The sequence below is a fragment of the Lycorma delicatula genome, chromosome 5 (genome assembly GCF_047948215.1).
Source record: "Lycorma delicatula isolate Av1 chromosome 5, ASM4794821v1, whole genome shotgun sequence".
NCBI lineage: Eukaryota > Metazoa > Arthropoda > Insecta > Hemiptera > Fulgoridae > Lycorma > Lycorma delicatula.
Window position 1 is genome coordinate 175378182 of NC_134459.1, and position 14496 is coordinate 175392677.

The 14496-nt window shown below is 29.3% G+C and overlaps 1 protein-coding gene across 4 annotated transcripts in view; it reads right to left on the bottom strand.

Moving 5' to 3' along the window:
- The window catches only part of Klp98A (kinesin-like protein 98A), a 254634-nt gene that overhangs the window by 73308 nt on the left and 166830 nt on the right, over window positions 1-14496 (bottom strand). For all 4 annotated transcript variants that reach the window (XM_075367558.1, XM_075367559.1, XM_075367557.1 and 1 more), the window contains 3 exons: window positions 9650-9888; window positions 8131-8303; window positions 5006-5242 (listed from right to left, as the gene is read on the bottom strand). In XM_075367558.1, coding sequence (XP_075223673.1) covers window positions 5006-5242; window positions 8131-8303; window positions 9650-9888 — 649 coding nt within the window. The remainder of the gene's footprint in view (window positions 1-5005; window positions 5243-8130; window positions 8304-9649; window positions 9889-14496) is intronic.

Here is a 14496-nt window from a genome sequence, read left to right on the forward strand (position 1 = left end):
TAACAGCTTATTTTCTACAAAAATATTTTCAAAATAATTTTTTTATGATAAATTTAAGATGTTTAACACTTTCAGACCTAAACCTTAATAACGTGACCGGACTGGAAGCCTGGATGTTTTTGAGATGTCAAAAAAAAAATAAATAAGCTAGTGCACATACATAAACTATTATATGTTATATCACCTGAAAGGAAAGGAAATGAGCATCATTAAACATAAAAATATCTGTAATACATTACTTACAAAAAATATTGTCGCCATCTATATTTCTTTCAAATTTCATAAAAATAAAAAATAGCAACAGTGCACAGTACTACTCAATAAACATTCAAAAATTGTTGTAATCACTACATATTATAACACTTTATAATGTCTAAAAGATAAAATTTCAAACTTTCTAATGACAAAAAAATCAAAAATTTATAATAAATGTAAAATTAGTATGAATTTTTGAAAATTGATTTGTTTTTCAATACTTTTTCAAACAAATAATCAACCATAAAATAAATCAATGAAAGAAATGTTACCCTAATATTTATTATTCATTTAATTTTACAAGCACAGTTCTCCGACGTAGGTTCTAAATACATTTACATCAGTTTAACCTTTTCTTTTTTACATCAGTAATTAGCCCTAGTGTGGTATAATTTGAAGCAAGAAAGTAAGTACACACAGAACTAAACTGTCAGGGCACCACCAACTTGTTTCTTTTCTCCCAGACTTGCATGAAGAAGCTTTACAATAAACACACAATATAAAATGTTAAAATAAAAATAAACCAACAAAAAAGAAACCAGAACACAAATCAAAGCACATAAAAAATGCCAAGTAACTGTACATTTTATAACCTAAAGCGCTCTTGAACACAAGGTGTTGTTTTTATTGTTATTAATTAAAACATCTGCTAGATAGCCTTGAAATTCATGTTGGATCTTTATAATGAACTACTGAAAGAGTCTACGAAGCCTAGCAATGAGTGACGAGCCCATCACTCTTTACCTATCACCTAAATATAGCAGCCTGACATATACTCAGCCTCTGGCCTTACAAATGAAATAACCTGTCAGCATATACTCGGGCTTAGGCCTAAAAGTGTTAACATCTTAAACACTTGGTAGCAATTGTTTAAGTGACTATCATTAATCATTACACAAATCTTAAAGCAGCACTGCAATGAATGTATACAATCTTTTATGAACCATTAAACTAAGATCATTGGTGATGAACTTAGATTTATCATGTTAATGTGGTTGCAACCTCTTTAAAATCAAATGATATCTATTTGCTAAACAATGTTTTTTCTGTTGTTAATTTTTCTGAAAAAAAATATTAATCTTATTTTTAAAAAGATTTATAATTTATTATTAATATATTAGTCTTATTTTCATATGCTAAATGCTAATAAAAACAATTTAATAGCACCAGCTGTAAAAAATATAATGCAATACTAATTTAAAAAATAGAAAAAATCACGTAACATTAATTTTTAAAATAATATATTAGATGTATTAAATTATAACCAGTATTAAAAAAAGTTATTATAAATATAACCAATAATAAAAAAAAAAAATGTAATGGACTAGTAGTTTTCTTAAAATAATTTATTGACACTTTTGTAAAATTCATAAACTGACTAATATATTTATTATTAACAAGTTTAAGTTGCAATATCATATATATTCTGTATATATTCTCTAATTTTGTGAGTTTACTAAACAAAATGTGAACAAATAATTTTATGTTTTATACATATATATATATATATATATATACAAAATGTTAGAAAAATACAACTGTTAGTAAAATAAATTTAACTTTTTTTAAAGCTAATAAAACAATTTGTTTGGATTTCACAAAAATCCACTATTTTTTTCAAATAACTGGGTGTAAACTAGTTAATGACCAGTGTTTTCAAACAAAAACTCATCAAACGGATGACAAAAATGTGTCAGCTATTTCATTTGGCTACAACTAATGCCTGAAACTTTGATTCTATCATATCTTGCGTCTAAAAACTTACAGTTACGTCTATTAGAATCCTAAGTAATGTTGGTTATCAAATCTATAAATCAACTTAATTTTCTTGCCTGACTCTGACATTAAATAAAATATTGTAACACTTTCTTTGCACATTTATGAACCTTATGTAATTTATCTTTGTTCAAAATCTTAAACAAAGCCAGTGAGTTAGCTATAAAGCAAGTTCATTTGCAAATTTATTGTAAAATATATTTTGTTAATTAAACCACATGACTTTTATTCTGGAATCTACTATTAAATATATTCTCATATCTATAAATCAGACTATTTCAAAATTTATAGTGACCGAATCATTGTAATAAGGATTAAACCAAAACCTAAGCCGACAACGGTCGTTAACGTCTATATGCCTAAAAGTGCCGATGATGATGATGATGATGATGAGGAGGTATAGTGTGTATACGAAGAAATTGGTGAAGCAATTAAACACATAAAAGGGGATAAAAATTTAATAATAGTTGGAGATTGGAATGCAAGCATTGAAAAAGGCTAGGAAGGAAATATTGTGGTTGAATATGGGCTGGGCAAAAGGAATGAAAGAGGGAACCGACTTATAGAGTTTTGCACGAAGTATAATTTAGTAATTGCCAACACCCAGTTTAAAAATCATAATAGAAGAATACACACATGGAAAAAGCCAGGTGATACTGCAAGGTATCAGATAGATTACATCATGGTTAAGAAAATATTTAGAAATCAAATCGTCGACTGCAAAACTTACACTGGAGCAGACATTGATAGTAACCATAATTTGGTGATAATTAAATGAAGATTAGGGCTTAAAAACCTGAAGAAAAGGTGTCAGATGAATCGGTGGAATTTAGAGAAGCTTGAAGAAGAGGAGGTAAAGAAGATTTTTGAGGAGGACATCGCAAGAGGTTTGAATAAAAAAGATAAGGTAGAAAATGTAGAAGAAGAATGGGAGAATGTTACAAAGGAAATTCTTAAATCAGCAGAAGTGAACTTTGGTGGAATGAAGAAAACTGGTAGGTAATTTTGGATATCAGAATATATTGCAGCTGAGATTGATGAACGTAGAAAGTATATAAATGCCAGTGATGAAGAAGGTAAAAGGAACTACCAACAATTTAGAAATACTATAATAAGAAAGTACAGATTAGCAAAAGAAGAGTGGAATAAAGAAAAGTGTTCAGAAGTGAAAAGAGAAATGAACATGATAAAATAGACGGAGCATGCAGGAAATTTAAGGAAACTTTTGTGGTACATAAATTAAAATCTAATAATGTATTAAACAAAGATGGTACACCGATATATAATACGAAAGGTAAAGTCGATAGATGGGTGGAATATATTGAAGAGTTATACGGAGGAAATGAATTAGAAAATGGTGCTATAGAGGAAGAAGAAGAAGTCAAAGAGGATGAAAGGGGAAAAACAATATTGAGATTTGAATTTAAGAGAACATTAAAAGATCTGAATAGCAGAAAGGCTCCTGGAATAAATGGAATACTTGCAGAATTACTGCGCAGTGCAGCTAAGGAAGGGATAAATAGATTATACAAACTGGTGTGTAATATTTACAAAAAAAGGGAAAGTTCTGCCAGACTTCAAAAAGTGTTATAGTCATGATACCAAAGAAAGCAGAAGCAGATAGATGTGAAGAGTACAGAACAATTAATTTAACTAGTCATGTATTAAAAATCTTAACTAGAATTCTGTACAGAAGAATTGAGAGGAGAGTGGAAGAAGTGTTAGGAGAAGACCAATTTGGTTTCAGGAAAAGTATAGGGACAAGGGAAGCATTTTTAGGGCTCAGATTAATAGTAGAAGGATGATTAAAGAAAAAACAAACCAACATACTTGGTATTTATAGACCTAGAAAAGGCATTCGATAATGTAGATTGAAATAAAATATTCCGAATTTAAAAAAAATTAGGGTTCAAATACAGAGATAGAAGAACAACTGCTAACATTTACAGGAACCAAACAGCAACAGTAATAATGGAAGAACATAAGAAAGAAGCCGTAATAAGAAAGAAGGTCCGACAAGGATGCTCCCTAAACTCGTTGCTTTTTAATCTTTACATAGAACTAGCAGTTAATGAAATTAAGAAACAATTTAAATCCGGAGTAACAGTACAAGGTGAAAAGATAAAGATGCTATGATTTGCTGATGATAGAGTAATTCTAGCCAAGTAAAAAAGATTTAGAAGGTGAAATGAATGGCGTGGATGAAGTCCTACGCGAGAACTACAGCATGAAAATAAACAAGAACAAAACAAAAGTAATGAAATGTAGTAGAAATAATAATGATGGACCACTGAATGTAAAAATAGGAAGAGAAAAGATTATGGAGGTAGAAGAACTTTGTTATTTGGGAAATAGAATTACTAAAGATGGACGAAGTAAAAGCAATATAAAATGCCCAACAGCACAGACGAAATGAGCCTTCAGTCAGAAATATAATTTGTTTACATCAAAAATTAATTTAAACCTCAGGAAAAGATTTTTGAAAGTGTATGTTTGGAGCATAGCTTTATATGTAAGTGAAACTTGGACGATTGGAGTACCTGAGAAGAAAAGATTAGAAGCTTTTGAAGTGTGGTGCTATAGGAGAATGTTAAAAATCAGAGAGGTGGATAAAGTGACAAATGAAGAGGTGTTGCGGCAAATTGATGAAGAAAGAAGCATTTGAAAAAATGTAATTACAAGAAGAGACAAACTTATAGGCCACATATAAAGGCATCCTGGAATAGTCGCTTTAATATTGGAGGAACCGGTAGAAGGAAAAAACTGTGCAGGTAGGCAACATTTGGAATATGTAAAACAAATAGTTACAGATATAGAATTGTATGGGATATACCGAAATGAAACGACTAGCACTAGATAGGAAATCTTGGAGAGCTGCTTCAAGCCAGTCAAATAACTGAAGACAAAAAAAAATAAATAAATCAAGACCTGAGAATCTTTGGACATAAAGGAATTCAATATACTAAAATGATACCTTAAGGTGGTAGAGTGTAACACCAGTACTCAATAGATCATCATCGATTCCAATAAGATGAGGCATATCAGAATCAAGGACAACACCAGCACCAGCTTTTCTTAAACCTAATGCCTTTTGTTCTTGTAATATTTTCTGTGTTTCACGCCACTTATCAGTCCATTCTTGACGTAAAACTTTCTCCTGTGCTTCCTTTTCTTGGAGTACAGCTAATACTTGTGGTTGAACTTCATTTGTCTAAAATAAAAATTATGATAATCAATAAAATTTTAATAATAATTAAAAATAACATTTTAATAATGAAGTTGAATCTAATGAAAAAATATTTCAATTATTTATTTTTGTTGATAAATAATTTAGAAAATTTTATCCAAACAGCAGAAAACAATTATTTAATATAACTAATTTTGTCCACTTATTAGTCCAGTTCGATTACTTCAAGTTCATTAAAATATTTTTTTTTTTTAACTTGGTAAAAAATAATTTAAAATATTAAACTATAGAGAGGTACTATCTCAGAAAACCATTGTGAGTCACTAATTTAATTAATTTATAATAGTGGCAGAGATGGTAAACTTACTCTATAGTTTTAATAATTATCTTTTTTTTGTTAATTTTATAAATTTAAAGTTTTAGTTTATATTCATTTTTTTAAATTTAAAATTTAAATTAAATTTTATAAATTATTATTATTAATTTTTTTCCTATTTTGTCTGTTCAACTAATGAACAATATGCAACCTCCACATGGCCCAATGAGGTGAAGGTGATATGTATGACATGTAAATGAGGTGTAATCTTGAACAGACTCAGGCTGACCATTCCTGAGATGTTCTGTTAATTGAATCCCAACCACTAAATTACACTGGTATCTACTGTCTAGTATTCAGATCTGTATAAAAGTAACTAATTACTAGGATTTGAACCTCAGAATCTTTCAATTCGAAAATCAGCTGTTTAACAACTGATTTGCAACAAGTTAACCACTAGACTAGCCCAGTAGGCTACTTTATATGTATAAAAAATTTCTTTAGTAAGTACTTTGAGATTGTTCCCAAATGTTCCTGAAATTTGTATTATGTACATGAACATAATTTATTGGTATTTGGTTGCTAATGCAACCAAATACCACTAGTAGTATCATATTATATGCTTAAGTAAAAATGCCTAGCTGCTTTTATCTGAGCAGATGTGTTTGTTGTTGGTGGGCGGTTTTCCACTGTCACATTTGCTGGTGAAAAACAACACGGCAGTTGTTCCTCATTCACTATAACTGTCCAACTCGGCTCTGTGCGACTTCTTTCCCAAACTGAAAATCCTAAGTTGAAGGGTTGAAGATTTGACATGGTACAGGAGATGAAGTGGAATCACAGGCGATGTTGAACACACTATCTGATAAAGACTATCAGGATGTATTCCATTCATGGCAGAACCACTGTGATCAGTCTCTGAGCTCCCAAAGGGAGCATTTAGAAGGTGACGAGGAATAATGTAATGTGATTGTATTTAGATAATATTCTTGTAAGTTTCAGATAGCATTTTAAACTTCTTGATAATTATAGGACTTTTGATGTGTTACAAAGAAAAAATTGATGAATGTCTACATCACCTCTAATAAATGTTCATCTTATCACAAAGAAAAAAAAATTCATTAAAAAATACTTAACCGCTAATAGTGATCAAAAGGAAACTGTCATAAACAATTAATTATATTTAGCCATCATTAAATTTATATCCAGATAAGATTTTATCTTCTAATTATAATCAGTATCGTTATCCAACCAAACAATCATATCAAGAGACTCTTTAAAAATTGATACTGATAAGTTAAGGACCTACTTATCAGCCAATAAATATGCAATACACAATTGTTGTTCATGAATAAGTAAAATTTTATATTACAGCTAATTATTTACATAAAGGGCAGCAATTATGGATTTTAAAATATATGTGTATGTGTGTCACACTACCTATTGCTAAATAAATTGGAAATGGAAAGACTGCATACATAAAAGTGAATACAATACGAAAGGACTCATATATCGTACTGTAGATTTAGAAAAGGCATATGACAATATTCCAAATAAGAATTACTACAAGGCATATAACAATTACTCTACGGAAAATATACTAGGAATAGAATTGAATTTAACCCTTGTAATCGCAACATGTTGACTATTCAAAATCTGAAAATACTACCAATGTAAATGTAAACTTAACCTACTCATCGTAATACTAATATTTTCCAATTTTCTTTTCCATTTCCATGCTTTTTTACTGAACCTCAAAATAGTTTACCTTATTACAAATAGTATTATTTAATTCCTTATCTGTAATTGAGTTAGTGTTCTTATCCCAACATCAAGAAGATGGTGGGGATTTTTAAATAAGCAAATCTTAAATTTTTTAATACCTAGCCCAGGAACTTTCCCACCAAGTAATTTGAAGGCTGGAATTACAAAGGTTAAATTCAATTCTATTCCTAGTATCTTTTCCGTACAATAATGGTAGGAATATTGTCATAAGCCTTTTCTAAATCGACAGTACACTCAAGTCTCCTTTCATATAGTATTCACTCTTACATAAGCAGTCTTAACAAAAATGGGATCTTCTATTACAGATTTTTCTGTTCTTTATCCTGAAATGACACTGGTTTTCCTTTCTATTAGGTTTTTCAGAACTTTCTAGTAAAGCCTGTTGAACTAATGATCCGACCCACCTACTGCGAATCTTCTATAATAAAAAATGTTCATAAATACTGTTAACAGTGACCTCATCTTGGTTAGTTAAGTACAGTGTTTTGTCATTAAATGTATTTAAATTGATATTAAAATTTTATGAAATAATTATTTCAAATAACTTGAAACTCAGTTCAAATATTTTGTAGGGTAAATCAAGTTTGTCAGGTTTATAAGGTAATCCTTAATTCTCCCTTGTTAAGTCGTATCCTTAAGTATCCCTTCAGGATACTATTCTAGACAAAACAGAACCACCAACATTTAATGGGATAAGTTTTACAAACAAATAATTAACAGTTTTTATTTATATAAAAGTAGATGATAAAAATTTAATCGGTACAAAAAATAAATAAACGTAGTTCAGAAAGTAATATATGATTAAACTTACATATTCAGTAGCAAGTTTGGCTTTCAGTTTAGTTATTTCTTCCCTAAGATCTCTAATTAATTTAACATTTTCATCTTCATTTATAGTCGGTTTATTAATAATATTTTTAGCTCTGTTTGCATACCTTAATGTACTTAATGATTCTGTATAATTACAATCTGCTGGTGAGACGGCTGTAAAAAATAAAATTAAAAAAAATTTTTTAATTACAACAAATTATAATATATTTACTATATTAATGAAACAATAGATTTAATTAATTCTGAACAATAAATTTCAATCGATAATAATTTATTTATTTTGATTACACAGGTACTTAGAAAACAATCCAGATTATACCTTTCATCCGATATATTCAACAGTTCTTTAGGCTGAATCGCACTTTTTTTTAAACTTATATATTTCATATAATTTGCCTTCATACAACTTCTTTCAACTCGCTGAAAAACATGTAACAGCTTTTTCTGTAAACAAAACTCACTAAAATTTCACCAGTAGTACAGAAGTATATTTTTCTAAGTGAAAATAAATTTGAAAACGCAACTTAATTTTCACACAGTAAAAATAGAAAAGTAAAACAAAAACGGTATAATCTCTGTGAACCATCTGATTATACTATTTCAGTCACCTCCACGTTTAGCGGGGACTAAAGAGGTTATTTCAGTTATGAGTGGTACAATTTTTTAGTAAGTTATTCTTTACCATTAGATTTCAAAACTTTTTTTAAAAATAATTAAGGAATGATTATTTTATACAAGTTTATTAACATTTCTAACACGTTAAAAATAATGAATAAGATTTTCTTGATTCGTGTAAAAGGATCATGAAAAAATAATACGGGGCGATTATGTGGATTCTGACATCAGTAAAAGTAATTTTAAAATTACAAATAAAACAAAAAAATGATAGTTTTTAATTTAATAGGGGCAGCTGTTATACTCAAGGTTGTAGAAAAACTTAATCAATAAATAATTTTTAATAAAACTGTAATCTGGTCTACTACTTGTCTAATGAAATAATACATAAATAAATCAATTTTAGTCTGAGACTATCCTTTCTCCTTAAATTTATAAGATATTGTAATTAACATGTTTTCTATCTTTATACAAAATGATATTCAAATCAGAAGCAGGAGAGATTTATGGTAGAATCAGTCTCAAAATAAGTTACAAGGGTGAAAGTGGACACTATTGCGTGTAATTTATTTGACCGGGCTGTTTCATTTCTTTCTGCTACAGGAACCAAATGATATCTGTATTAACTAACAATCGCAAATCATTGTCGTTATATTTATAATAGGGTTTTCAAATGAAAGAATTATAATTAACAACCCGATATGAGAATGAACTAACAGATGTTATGAAAATACAAAAGTATATGAAATAACATTACTTTCAAGAAGAATTAAATTAAGAGCAAAATTAAATTGAAGTACTAGAAATTAAATTACCACTAGAAGTACTTAACAACATGATTTACTACAGTATAAAACGGTTTAAAATTAATATAAAATAGTTACCCGCAATCATTATTGTTTTAGAATTTCCTCCAAGACTATCTTTAAGAAGCCACGTAAGAACAGAATCACGATACGGTATAAAAACATTTTTACGAGTACTCTGTGCACCATTTCCTTCATTATTTGAGCACAATTCAGCCAATGCTGATATGACAGAACCAAGAGTTACTAATGACTTATTTATGTGAGCACCTTCCTTCAATCTTTGACCAGTAGCACCTGTTGCATTTGCTCTTTCGCTATTGATAAAAAAATAGAATTAAAAAAATATCAAAATAAAGTAAAATTAAATTAAAAAGTAATTATTCTTCTAATTACAAACTTCAACTCAGAATTGCTACTAAATTAAGTTTTTCTATACCCTCTTTTGGGTAGATATTAGATTCAATGAGTATTTAACAAAAATAAAATCTGATGAGCAATAAACTACTCCTTGGTGAATTGTTTACCCTTAGTAAGACCCTATTCTAAATGAATTGTTTTTTGTTTTTTTTTTTATCACCCAAATGAGGAACTGAACCTAAGACCTATAATATTTGCAGAAGGATGTTATACTATTATAACAGCATACATGAATAAGTAATAATTACTTATTCTAACTTTTCTAATGACAACAACTATTCTAACTATTCTAACAACTTTTCTAATGTGTGGATTACACAAATATTAGAATTGAAATTTATAAATTTTCAGTAATATACTCAATAGCAGTTTTTTATTTCATTACATTTTAAGTAACTATTAAATAAGTTTTTTAAAATCTAAGTCTATAAATATCTGATCTATAAACAATAGAATTGAAATAACGTTAAAACAATTATGTTTGTTTTAACGTAATGTATTGTGACGGGTAGAGAAAATTATAAACTTGGAAATCACAAGAACAACACAGAGAAAAAATGAAGAATGTAAATAATTTAAATAAAGAATTAAAGAAAAATAAATAAAAAAAAGAAAGATTGACAAAAAAGATAATGGAAAGAATTTTTAGAGTAAAGTAAAAAGATCAAAATCAAGAGAATTCTGTAAAATAAAGTAACAATCAGGATAAAAAATGTTTTGTTTTGAAACCATTATACTTAAATGAGAAAGGGGATGAGATGGGTTGGTTGCTGTTATGTCAGGTGAAGCCCTAGCATAAGGGGTATAAATATTATAAGGGGAGTGGGAGTGTGCGTTAACAGTCAGAGCATCGAGTGAAGGGTGCATCACAAGTGCATTTCAATTTTGTAAAACATGCAACAGTCTTCTGTTCTATGACTGAGTGTGAAAAGCTACTTAGTGACTTCACCGTGAATAGGAGTCAAGAGGTCATTATTTATTGAAAAAAGTATTATCTTATTACCATTGTAAAAAAATAATCTTTGTATAAAGTTTATCAGTTTTTTTAATTTGATAAAAAATCTTCTTTTTTGTATAGATTTTTATTCGTTATTGTGAATTGCATAGTAGAATCAGAACTGTTTGTGACACAATTTACAGATTTTGTATATAAGATTTGTAAGAATATTATTTTTACTGATTTATATTTGTAAGAACTTTAACGTGTGTAATCTCTTAGTATTCTTTGTTGAACCAATGAGATTACATTGAATCATTAAGAGAGTCAGGGTTTATTAGTGTTAAGTTTACGGAATAGACTTGTTAAAATTTTAGGCAGTTTTTTGTTTTATCTGTTTAATTCATTTGTTGTATAATTTAATCTGTTTTAAGCTTCAGTAGCAGTAATTTCAAGTTACTTATAGGAATTTTTTTGTGAACAATATTTGTAAAACTATTAGTACTTTAGGAAAACAAAAATGCTCAGTGTGTAAATAAAGAATAACAAATGTCTCAAGCAAAAGAAAAGACTAGTTGATTAGAAGAAATTTCGAACAATATTTATAGAGAATTCTAGTAAATCCATGTTTCTGATTTGTGTACAAAATACATCTGATGATGGACATAGAAATATAATCAAACAGAATTATAAAAAGAAATCCAAAACTAACAGGAGCAGAAAACTGAAATAATCATTACAGATTATTATTATTATCTTTTATGACCGCATAGGATAACTTCAGTCAGTTCATTATCCAAGTCTCTTCAATGGGACTGTTTGGGCCTTGCAGTCCTCCCAGTACTTTTTCATATGTTCCCGATCTCTGTGCCCTTTCTGGTGTTGAAAATGTTCTTGTTTTTTTCTTGCGAGTGTTTTTTTTATTGATCTTCTTGTTTAATTTTATCTTATCTGTTGATAAGATAAAAAGAATTAAAGAAATGCGGTGTCTTTTGGTATAAGGCCAATTTTCTTCAGATTGTCTCTCATTTCTCTGATACATCTGTATCCTGTCAAGCTGTTTTTCAAGTCGAGTTTGTACTGTACTAGCTGTTTCAGAAGTCTTCATTCTTGCATCTTCAGGATATGACCAAAGAATCCTAATCTACTCTTATGCGTGGTATCAGTGATGGGTTTTAACTCTTTGTACAAGACTTTATTGGGCACAATCTACCACTGCTCGTCTTTCTGGTAGTTTATGATGATGTAGTTTCTTTCAATTTTCTGGAGTCTGTTTGTCTTTAATTGTTCGTTCAGGTGGAAGAGTGTTTCTACCGCATAAGTGGCTTCTGGTTTTTAAACTGTGTTGTAATGACTTATTTTTGTGTTTAATGATAAGTTTTAGCTTGTTTCTTTTTTCTTATTGGATCAAGGTTTTTCGCTTAGGTTGTTTGTTATTATTTTTCTAAGGTATTTAAATTGGGTTTCTATTTTGATTTTATTACCATTTATGTTTACTTCTTTAAATCGTGTTGGTTTTTGGGGCAAAACATTTTCTGTCTTTTCAAATTATATTTTAAAGCCAATTTTATTTGCAATGTTTTGATTTTCCAATATCTGTGATTTAGCCTTGTCGATGTCATTCATTGACAGTGCCAAGCTTTCGGTGAAACCAAGACAGTTTGTTTGATTTTTCAGCCTATTTTTACTCTTGGGGGCATTTTTTAAGCCATTCCCTCATTACAATTTCTAGACTACAGTTGAATAATAGTGGTGACAGCCCATCGCTTTGGCGCAGTCCTGTTTTGATCTCAAATGTTTCCGACAGCCCACCTCTGAATTTTACCTTAGACAGTGTTTTGAGGGTCAGTTTTATCATATTCATTAGTTTGGTACGTAGTCTGAGGTGTATTAGAATTTTTAGTAGGGATTCTCTGCGGATGCAGTCATAAGCTGTCTTGAAATCTGCAAATGTTATCACAATATCTCTGTTTCTTTTCCTATTGTAATCCATTATTAGCTTGAAAATAATAGAGAATACCAGGGTCTGAAACCTCCCTGGTATTCTCCTAGTTCTTTCTCGAGTTGTGAACCGATCCTGTTGAGGATGATTCCTCAACAAAATTCTTTTGAATTTTGTACATTGTTTCTAGGAGTGAGATTCCCCTGTAATTGTTATGGTTTTTTCCCCTTTTTTGTGTGTGGATGAGAGCTGTTGACCATTGTTCTAGTAGTTCTTTTTTAATCCAAATGTTTACAAGCTGTTGATGAAGGGCAATTTTTGCTGATCATCCTGCATGTTTCTAGATCTCTACAAAAAAGTCTGATCTTCTAGTGCTGCTTTGTAGTTCTTTATCTCACACAACGCTTGGTAGATTTCTTTTATTATGGGAGGGTTGATATTTCCCAGAGGTGGTGTTGGCATTGAAGTTTAGGAATTACGATAGTTCTTTACAATTCACTTGTTTGTTAAAATATTTAGTTAGGATTTCCACATTGTCTTTATTGTTATGAGCCAGTTTACAGTTTACAACCTTCAGTTTTGAAGGTTTTGTAGTATTCACTTGAGTGTTTTATTGAATTCTTCCTCTATTGACTTCAGTGTGTCTATGGTGTTGTCTTTTTATTCTTCTCCTTAGGTACGGGTGGTTTCTTTTCTCTATTTTACTAGATTTTGGAAGGATGTTTCTGATTTCAGGGATTGGTGAAATAGCCATGCTTGATGTCTTTTCTCCACTGTCTTGTCACATTCGCTGTTCAACCACTGATATTTTTTATGGAATTTTATTGGGACTAATTCTATAATTTATTTAAGGTTGTTGACTAGATTTTCAAATTTATCCATGATTGTTACTTTTTCAGTTGCTTTTTGGTAATTTTCATTCTTGGTTAAATGGGTAGGGTCCATTTTTCATTTAGTTTTAGCAGTTTGGTTTTGTTGCTTTCTTTGGGGAGTAAATTTAATTTCAATTTTGACTACATAGTGATCTCAGCCTTTGTCTACTGCTCAGATGACTTTTACATAGATCTGGTTGTGGTGGTGTTGGTCCATTAAAATACAGTCTGGTTGCCATTCTCCTTTAGTGAATTCAAAATAACAATACAATAAATTGAGGGAAAGCAATTCTTACTAGATAATTAACATTTTTGTAATCATAATTACATTGAAGAAAAATGCCAATAATTATTGGCAATAAGAATTATTCAAAATTATCTTTCTGAATAACAAACATTAAACCTTTTTAAAGTTATATTAAATTCAGCTTCTTTTGCTTGTGTCTGTTTAAAAAACATTTTTTATAAAATTTTTATTAATGCCTAAGTGAAAAATTATGGAAGACTTAATTAAAGCAATGTACAAATACAATATTAAAATAGCTCATAATGATGGCTATAACAACAATAAATATGTATTGTAATATAGGCTTAACATTTATGTAAAACAAATGTACCTATTTTAATCTTAAATCTATTTATAATACAATTATAGCAATAGACTTACTTGGTATAATGTCAAGATTTCAAATAGGTTGAATCATATTACACTGGATTCTGAATGAATATTTTAATGCTGTAAAAGAATGTATGA